A 9,853-nucleotide genomic window follows, 5' to 3' on the forward strand; every position below is an offset into this window, starting at 1 on the left:
TATTAACAAAATAACTTCATAGTATTACGTTATTTTTCAAAAGGAGGGAGATGTAGTATGCACTTATATCGAATATCTACTGTACCAAGAGTACTTGAAACAAACACACTGTAACACTTTGTTGCATTATTTTTATAAACAAAAGGCTCGGTCAAAAGCCCAAAGTGGCCGAGACATGAGTCGATCGGCGCGCATGAAGAAAGTGCAAGTGTCAGCATTCTGTTGCACACGCCGGCCGCTCAGCCAAACTCAAGTACATACACATGCCCTCGCGCTCCAGTCAAAGAGAGCATAATTAAATACACTTTATATACATAAGATATACATAGCCGTCTCTCTGCCGCCCAACTGTAGGCAGCGCAGCTACGAGAATTAGGCTTACTTAGATCCTAAGGCAAATTGTAAAATCAGAGACAACTTGACGTTGGAAGCGGCATTAACGCTGCTCCTGGATACAAAAACTAACTAAATAAAGAATCTTAAAAAACTACCAAAAGATGTGTTCTCACTAAGTGGGTACGGAATAATAAAACTACCAACACAAGGAGTTTCTCACAACACATGCGAGCTCTACCAATACGTGACTGGTAGAGCATAACTTTTCGCGGCGCCTGTAGCCTTTTTCCAGCAAAAAAATCCTCAGCTTTGACCGCGTAAATATTGAAGACGGCGCCAAAGTTTTCGGTCTTAAGGGCTGAGGAAGGATAGATCGGTTAAGAGGAGCATGAATATAAATGATTGTACTTACCATATTCATTAAATATTTGTAAAGCCCACAATGTGTGAGTAAGTTGTCCCAGTGGGGGAGATGGAACCGTCGTAGTCGCGAGGAGTGGGCTCCGGCCGACCCAGAACGGGTGGTGCCCTGCAGCATCTTACGGGCATCCATGGCTGGGTGGAAGCGCTTGGCTAAGTCATTGATAGCCACCAAATGTAACCCATTTTTCCGACAATATTTGTAGGTATCTACCTTTGTTAACGTATTTGTCCTTAGTGATGACCGATAGCTTACTGATGTAATACAGCGGAGCTGTCAATATTTTATGTTGCGAACTGAGATAGCGGCACTGCCACCGAAAAAATATGCAGTTCGTAACAGACTCTAATTTTTTAAATTGCTTCAATTGATTTGTTTTCCGTTTGTCAACAAAATCAGTGAACTGTGAAATCTTCGGTCACACTACAAAGAACTCGATTTTTCGACTAGTGACGCTCTTAGCCGATCTGAGTACTAGGCTTAAAGGCCGTGACATCGTTAAGCTCACTCACATCGGCGAAAACTGCGAGCTAACCATAGGAGTGACCGAGAGGCAAATACGCGGCTAACGCTTTTCGTCGGGTGTGTTTTTCAGCGCGGTACACAGATAAGCTATGGAAATACCAGAAAAAATGTCAGATTTTGCGAGTGAATTTCAGTGAACGCCGTTAGACGCGGTCCAAAGAATAAGAAATTTGATCTTTGGCGGTGTTCGTGCAGAAGCGGTGGGGAATTTAAATGTTTTAAATGGAAGAAAAACCCCAAAATCGGCTGCAGGAGGTCAGTGCAGATGAAATAGGACGCCTAATCCAAGCTGTTGCCCTTTATTGTGGGATTTCACCGACAGGAAGCAATACGGGGGCAAATCCGCAGAATAGTTGAAGTGCTGGAGGAGATCCACTAGAGAATCCCAGTGGGAAGGAGTGGGACTTCGCTCTCTAGATGGACATCCTCCCGGGCGTGTCCTCGTAAATAAAGTAAGACCTGGCCAAAAGAATTTGGTTACGTTTTACTAATAAAAGTATCTTTTTAGCGGAACCACCAGTATTACGATATCCGTCGTCGAGATGGCGAGGTATCCGTGGGACGAGAAGGAAAAACTTTGGTCACACTACAAAGAATAAGATTTTTCGACTAGTGAAACTAGTGCAAGCGTCTGCGTGCCCGCGTATGAGCACAGGATTCAGGAATCTATCATTAAAATTTACCTTAATCTAATATATTGATGGAATTTGTCGTGAGTCGTTTTTATAAATTTCTTATAAATTTCATATAAGCACCTACATTTCATTTTACTGTCGCATGGCCATTAAATGCCTTAAAGAATATATAATAATTCCTCTTTGATTAAATAAATTTTTGTTCCAATTAACCTCGTTAATCATAATCATGTGGTGCCTACACCAAAACCCCCAGATATGTTATGATCGTGTGCCTATGCTGTGCCAGAACAGCTATTTTTGTTTATTTCTCGGGAGATCGTCCGTCAACGATAAGCAAAAATGCCGAGATATACCGATAAATACCAAATACAATCAAATAACCAACATGCAAAACACACAACTTTGAATCCACCCATTTGCGCAAAAAAATTCTACTCGTAAGTTTTCAGATTTTTGGGGCATAGGTTCGAGTCTCAGACTATTACCTTTAATAATGCACAATTTTGACATGCAACAGTATTTTTACTGGTATTTCCCTAGATCATCTGAGTACCGCGGTGAGAAAGGACCCGGCGAAAAGCTTTAGCCGTATATTTGCCTCTCGCTCTCTTCTATGGCTAGCTCGCTGTATTCGTCTAGGCTTAAGCATAGTACTCACATCGACGAAAGCCGCGAGCTAACCATAGGAGTGAGCGAGAGGCAAATACGAGGCTGACGCTTTTCGTCGGGTCTGTTTTTAAGCGCGGTACTCAGAAGAGCTAAGGAAATACCAGAAAAATTACCAGACTTAGAGAGTGAATTTCGATGAACGCCGTCAGCCGCGGCCCAAAGGATAAAAAATGTAATCTTTGGAATTTAAAAATTAAAAATGGAAGGGAAGCCCCAAAAACCCCTATAGGAGGTCTGTGCAGATGAAAAAGGACGAATAATCCAAGCTGTTGCCAATATTGTGGATTTCACGGTCTGGAAGCAATAGCACAATAGGGCAAGTCCGCAGAACTTTTGAAGTGCTGGGGGAGATACATAAGTTCCACTAGATAGTCCCAGTGGGAAGGAACATGCCGAGTGGGACTTCGCTCGATCTCCGACGAGCTCTCCATTGAGGAACCACTGGACTCCACCAGCTACTTGGCAGCTAAAGCGCAGATGGAGGTCGCACCGGCTACTATAGGGAAGAGAAATAAGAGAAAACTACAAAGAATAAGACTTTTCGACTTTCGGCTTCAAAATTTAAAAAATTAATTAAGTTATATTAAAAATACATAGTTTTTTTTACTGATAAATTATAACTGTTTAAATAAAGAACATACTTGAAATTATTCTTATGACATTTCATGGTATTTATTTTACAAGTGGTATTTTTTATACTTATTGCTGCGGTCACGCTGCTGGAAGTCCAAATAAAGGCCTACAAAGTGGGACGTATAAAGATGGTAACTTCTCCGATAAAGGTAGGAAACAGATATGTTTGTACCCCAGAAGATTGAAGCTAAAACTGGATATGTTTAATTGACAGGTTATGAAGCACGTCGAGTTTATAAATCGAATTCGAAAAAGCCTATACTATGGCGTGGGAACAGTGGACACAGATATGGAGGTCTCTCTGCCCTTTGCTGAGTACGCGTCAGAGATGTTTTCGAAACCCCATCGGGGCCATTCCTTGCATCGTCTGAGTTGCGTTGCTGCTGCAAATGTGCAGGCCACGCCATGCTCTCTTATTATGGCATTGATCTACCTAGACCGCTTAAGCGTCACCGACCCGAGTTATAGCTGCCGCATCACTCCACAAGAGCTGTTTGTTGTGTCACTGGTAAGTCAGCATCAACACCTGTTGATTAACCGGTGCCAAAATCCAACAGTACTGCACCAATATCTGTTTAAATTTCGGCTGTAGCATTACAAATATTTACAGATGATTTCGACTAAGTTCTATGCAGGCCATGACGAACGTTTTTATTTGGAAGACTGGGCTAGTGAAGGCCATATGACGGAAGAAAGACTCAAGGAAATTGAGCTTGAGTTCCTATCTGCTATGGTAAATAGTACTAAGATTATGTTACAATAATAAAATATGTTCGTTCTAGGACTGGAATATATACATATCCAATGAACTCTTTTTCGATAAACTAAACAATGTTGAACGATCGCTGGCCAAACGCCAGGGTTTACGGAGAGGGTGGCTTACTTACAGTGAGCTGGCGCTGATGCTGCCCAGCTTGGCATGGGCGAAATTGCTGGTAAACATTTTATCAGTACTAGCAATGAGCTATGCAGCAAGTGTAATTACTGTGGCAGGAGCCTTTTTTATAGCTAGTCAAGTTCCAGGAACGATATGGCACCGCGGAGTAACTGCACCAGATTCACCATCAAATAGTTTAAAACTGACCATTTCGGCCACTTCTGTTTTTAATGGCGATGTCTCCGCTTTATTATTAGACGTGGAAAAGGAACTGTTGAAACTTAAGAAACAGAACTGCTCAGAAGAGATTACGATAACGATTTATTTGAGTCATCAACCCATACCTAATCTACCATTTAAGAGGAACTTTCGAAAACTCCGATTGATTTCATCGCAAGAAAGTGCAGAGAACTGGCTTAATATTAATTCACAGTGTAGCGCCTGCGAATCCCATAATTGGATTCCTGTTCGCAGTATACAAATGGAAAACCGTTGGAAGCACGCTAGAAATGGTTCGGGTTTTTGGCAAATAATTACCGAGGCAATGCAGCGATCGCTTATGCAGCGACGGCTTGAGGTGCGGTCAAAACTTATATAAAATACATCAATAACTAATGTCTTTCGAGCAGGAAACATATTTCTTATTGCATGGAAACATTTTTGCTGGTCCATACAATACGTAATCACATTACGTCAGTCAAATGATTGCTCCGGTGAAACAATCGGATGTGTCTCAGAAATATCTTTTGGGCGAAATTCGGGGAAAATGTACATACATACTTAAGCATCAATTTTTAATTTCGCTGAAGAGATTACAGTGATTCCCCGAATAATTTTTTATAACGAAAAATTAATTACATGGCTTAGGGGGGCAAAAAACTGGAGTAGTATATGGTCAACACCAAACTATCATTCCACGGTGCAACTTTTTCCGCGCTTAAATATATTAATTAACCTGTTTGAATAACTGTTTTAACATTATTATTCTAAACATGATTTATAAATCTAAAATACTACAAATAAATGACCAGCTTTTGGAAATATCACGCAGATCCAACAACTTCATATGTACATATTAACCAGGTAGTCAAGTTCATCGACTATCATATCAGATACCAGTTACTCAGCTAAGGGGCGCGAAAGGAAGACTAAGATATGAAAGCAGCAAAGCGGCATTTTTCGAGATCGCAAGATGCCAACCAGCGGCGAATTTGACATTTGGTCATGTGGGCTTCAGGTAGGTTTTAGCGAAATGGGCGTAAGAGTGGGGGTGGTAAACTTTATTTTAGATCAATCGATACCCTTCAGTTCTGCAGTAGGGACGCGGTGACATGGCTCAAGGCAAAAAGCTTTTGTTTTTTTTTTGTGCCTAAAACGCTGTGCCGCTGTTGACGTCAGCAGAGAAGTCGGCGCAGCGTAGAAGACTGCCTACAAAAGCGATCGTGCAACAAAGAGAGGCAGATATTCGGAGATATCCCTCTCTTTCTTATCTTATAATATGCTTGCACTCCGCGCTCGCAGAGACAAATTTCGGCCGGTCCGTTATTTTTTTTCTTCGAGTCTCCGTTATGTTCGGCTAGCGACTAATATTTCGGCAGAAAAATTTTCGTGGAGCAGCGACATGTGAATGCCCTAAAATTTTAGGAGCATTATTGTGTATCGAAAATATACAACTTATATTGTTTTATAAAAGTAAATTATTTGATTATAGTAAAATTAAGTAATTTGGATTTACTTATAATGTTATGTTTACTTATTATACATTTTTATTACAATATATTTTTTAGTGTAATTATAGAAAATTAGTCCGTTAAAATTGATTTCAATATTTAAAACATTAGTAGTATTAGTATTAACATTTTTGATGACTTGAGACTTGAGACTTGGTGCATTCTGTTTGAGTGATTGAAAGGGAAGCATCCATTTTAATTGTGCGCAGCAGAGTTACTTTAGTCGTCTCTTTAAGTTAATATAATAAAGTCAGGTAAGTGCTACGTTAAGTTTAAGATGTTGTGCATTGATCTTAGTTTAAAGTACGTATATTTTGAAGGTATTCAATGGGTTCCGTTAGCCGAAAGTGGATAATGAAATGATTTGTGCCAAAAAAAATCCTGCAAAGGGTTTATACACAGCTCTAAAAGGTAAATATACAAATAAACCAATAAAACGCATTTTTTAAAGATATGCTTTTTCAGGAGCGTCGGCCAAGGATTCAGAGGACCCGGACAAAGGCTTAAGAACGGCGATGACTAAAGTTAAAAATAAGCTTACGAAACATAAAAACAGAAACAATAATTGTCCAATTTTTGAAAATTTTAAAATAAACATCTAATTAAAATGAAATTAAATATGTATGTATTTTTAATTCTATATCTTCATAATTGAAAACTCATAGGAAAAATTCTGATTTTCACAAGTGATTTCACTTGGGACGTGTCACTTGCAAGTAAATTCACAAGTGAAAACTCATGGAAAAATTCTGATTTTCACAAGTGATTCACTTTGGACGTGTCGCCGGCACGTGACAGGCCATACGAAAAATGAGTATAAGGAACAAGTGAAATCCCGTAGGACTTCGAAAAATTTTCATTTGAATTTTCACTTGTGAAAATGCTGACATCCCATACAATTTTCTATATGGTGCGTCACTTGTTCTTCACTTGTGCAAGAGGACATGTCCCACGTGATTCCCAAGGTGATTCACAAGTGAAACTTTTTTTTTGGAACTGAAGGGTAGGTATTGACAAAACCAATACATTTCTGCATTAAAACTGGTCGCCACAGTTTTGGGCCTTAGAGTGGGCGTGGCACCCTAATGAAATGATCTCGTGCTACATACAAATCTCTAGAAACTATGTGCCTAAAGCCTTCCCATAAAGTCCATCCGTTCGTACATCCTTAAGCCTAGTACTCACATCGACGAAAACCGCGAGCTAACCATAGAAGTGAGCGAGAGCCAAACAGGCGGCTAAATCTTTTCGTCGGGTCTGTTTATCAGGGCGGTACTCAGATGAGCTAAGGAAATACCAGAAAAAATACCAAATTTCGTGAGCGAAGTTTCGATGAACGCCGTTAGCCTCGGCCCAAAGAATAAGAAATTTAATCTTTGGCGGTGTTCGTGCAGAAGCGGTGGGGAATTTAAATGTTTAAAATGGAAGAAAACCCCAAAAACGGTTAAAGGAGGTCAGTGCAGATGAAAATGGTTGTCCATTATTGTGGGACTTAACCGACAGGAAGCAATACCAGGGGCAAGTCCGCAGAATAGTTGAAGTGCTGGAGGAGATCCACTAGAGAATCCCAGTGGGAAGGAACATACTTGCCAGCTTGAGCTGAGCTGGAGGACGCGGTGGCTTCTATAAGGAGGAGGAAAATAGGGCGCCCGCTAAGGAACAGTTGGAGAAGCCATGGCCAGGATGCTGGGCGACTTCCTGCAGCATCAGCGGATCAACCCCGTTCCCAATCCGGCTCCCACTTCTTCAAGGTCCAATATGCCCATTGGGACACTGAGCTGAGCTGCGGTGGCGCGGGAAAGATGGCGAAGCATTCGTGGGACGTTAAGGAAGCTTTAAACTACAAATTTACATAAATAAAAACATTCGTTGAACATTCCATTTATTTTTATTTTACTTTCTTTGTGTACCAGCAGACTCCTCCATTTTAAATTTCTCCAACTGATTTGTTTTCCGTTTGGCAACAAGCCCAGCCTCTTGACAGTAAGACCCTGCTAATGCATTGCGGGTAAACTTTGAAAACTTCGTTCACACTACAAAGAATAAGATTGTTCGACTAGTGAAACTCTTAGCCGTTCTGTGTACTAGGCTTTACTATCACATAAAAGAGTCCGTCAAATTTGGATGGGGATCTTGGAAATTTTCGGAACGGAAAACCTTATGGACTATCCGTTCAACGGATGGTAGATGGTGGATGGATCTCAGTGGGAAGACTCTATAATTCCAACTGTCGTGCCTTTATAGTTTCCGGAATATCATATGTACGTACGGTTTTGGCCGGCTTGTGGGCATTAGAGTGGTCGTGGCATATTAGGTCAATCGATAGGTATTGACGATAGCCATATAACTACAAAACATTTAATTTCAAATTTGTATACTAGCGTTAGAGTTGGCGCGGAATTTTGCTGAAAAAAACTTGCGCTGCGCAGACTAATCCCAATATTGTAGCTTTCATAATTTCCGAGATCACAGCGTTTAAACGGATAGACGGACAGGCTAGATCGACTCGGCTGGTAATCCTCATCCATAACATATGTATATACTTTATGGGGTCGGAAACGCTTTCTCTTACATGTTCCGTATTTTCCGACGAATCTAGTATACCACTTCATATACCCTTCCTCTAAAAAAATTATCATCGCGATATTATTTAGACCAAAATATCGAAAAATTATATTTTTTGGTGAGTTTTCCGATATATTATATTTGGCTGGCAAAAGTACAACCGTGAAAAATTTTGTCACGGTCAGACCGTGGGCGTTTCTTCAGAAAGGTTGGCCTCTGCTTTAAAGTGTTTGCAGCTAATCACTGCAATCAAATCATTTCCAAGCCTTTTTTTCGAAAAAAGGTTTTATAAATAGTAATGAATTTAACATAGGCATGTCCTACGATTCATCACTGCACAAATCTGGCACAAATTCATTACTCTTTCAGCGCTCTTATCACTAAATAACTCTTTCATCAGCAAAAAAAACAGCACCTTCTCAGCGCTAATATACTAAAAGAAAGAGAATGAGCGAGGGAGAGTCGGTTAGAGCATCGGCACCTCATGCGTCGCAGACTGCTCTGCGGTAGTGATGTAAATTTGGGTCGAAACATCGGCTAGAAACATCGATGCATCGATGTTTTCAATTTTGCGCTATTTCCGTCAACTTTTGTAAAGTGCCTCCAGCAAAAGCTTGTCTTTGTTGTTATTCTAGAATGAATACATTTGTAATTGCAAATAACTATATTTATATACATATATATTTCACATAATACTTACTTTGGCATTGCAAACACGGTAAACTAAAACAAAAACCGCGAATTTGTCTGTGCGGCACTGAAACCATATGTTCTGCAATGTTGTGCAACTCGACGCCCGATGTTTTGGTTAAACATCGAGGCATCGATAAACATCGGCATAACATAAAACATCGAAAAACATCGCCGAAAAATCATCGATGCTCGATGCATCGATGTTTTTTTACATCACTACTCTGCGGGCGTCTCAATCGACTGCTTGATGACTTTGTGCCAGTGCTGAATTAAATCACAATAAAATTTAACTCAATGTGCCGTGCCTTACACAATATCCTTCTTTTTTATAGTTATTTATTATCTCAAGAATCGTAAGAGTTAATAAAGACTTTTTTGGAAGCAAGTGTGGGTTTTTCAAGATAGATTATTTATATTTACTTTGTGGATAAGAGTAAGAAATTGTAGCATGTCACGTTGATAGTATACAGGGAGCTGATGGTAATTAATAGAGAGAGCAACGAATCACGCGCTTGTTTCGGCTTTGTTCGGTAGTGGGTGTGGGAAGAAATCGCTTATCTTTACTCTAAGGCTTAACTTCATACACATTTTAATAGAATTAATATCGCGTGCTGTTATAGGAAAAAGTAGAAATAAAAGTAAAAAGAACAACATTCAAGTATAGAAAGCTAATAAGAAAAGACATGACACTGTAATGGTATTCAGTGTCCTAGACCCCACCCTACCATGATCACCTTTCGCATAGCCCACGGCTGGCGATCCCTAA

At 40.1% G+C, this 9,853-nt stretch overlaps 1 protein-coding gene and 2 long non-coding RNA genes across 4 annotated transcripts; 1 reads left to right on the forward strand and 2 right to left on the reverse strand.

The window, feature by feature from the left end:
* Positions 1–372: 372 nt before the first annotated feature.
* LOC119561809 lies at positions 373–1,468 on the reverse strand. The gene is made up of 3 exons (XR_005221457.1): positions 971–1,468; positions 749–909; positions 373–694 (listed from the first exon to the last, which is right to left on the reverse strand). It is a non-coding gene; the product is annotated as an uncharacterized LOC119561809 (long non-coding RNA).
* A 1,791-nt stretch (positions 1,469–3,259) lies between these two features.
* On the forward strand, positions 3,260–5,151 carry LOC119561815 (protein CNPPD1). Of its 2 annotated transcripts, none has more exons than XM_037875291.1 (5): positions 3,260–3,371; positions 3,437–3,730; positions 3,815–3,955; positions 4,005–4,676; positions 4,729–5,151. In XM_037875291.1, the coding sequence occupies exons 1-5, from the start codon at positions 3,351–3,353 to the stop codon at positions 4,780–4,782; spliced, it is 1,182 nt and encodes a 393-aa protein (XP_037731219.1). In that variant the 5' UTR covers positions 3,260–3,350; the 3' UTR covers positions 4,783–5,151. The 2 variants fall into 2 exon arrangements, with proteins under 2 accessions (XP_037731219.1, XP_037731220.1); XM_037875292.1 differs by having other exon boundaries at positions 3,833–3,955.
* Positions 5,152–8,478: 3,327 nt separating this feature from the next.
* LOC119561811 lies at positions 8,479–9,189 on the reverse strand. Its single transcript, XR_005221458.1, has 2 exons — positions 9,095–9,189; positions 8,479–9,025 (listed from the first exon to the last, which is right to left on the reverse strand). It is a non-coding gene; the product is annotated as an uncharacterized LOC119561811 (long non-coding RNA).
* Positions 9,190–9,853: the final 664 nt, after the last annotated feature.

The sequence above is a fragment of the Drosophila subpulchrella genome, unplaced genomic scaffold, assembly GCF_014743375.2.
Source record: "Drosophila subpulchrella strain 33 F10 #4 breed RU33 unplaced genomic scaffold, RU_Dsub_v1.1 Primary Assembly Seq370, whole genome shotgun sequence".
Taxonomy (NCBI): Eukaryota; Metazoa; Arthropoda; class Insecta; order Diptera; family Drosophilidae; genus Drosophila; species Drosophila subpulchrella.

Excerpts from the sequence above, each read along its gene's own strand:
- LOC119561815 (XM_037875291.1), top strand. The coding sequence starts at position 3,351 with ATGGTAACTTCTCCGATAAAG. Across the intron at positions 3,372-3,436 it reads TGGTAACTTCTCCGATAAAG|GTTATGAAGCACGTCGAGTT; the intron begins GTAGGAAACAGA and ends TTTAATTGACAG. Across the intron at positions 3,731-3,814 it reads AGCTGTTTGTTGTGTCACTG|CATTACAAATATTTACAGAT; the intron begins GTAAGTCAGCAT and ends TTTCGGCTGTAG.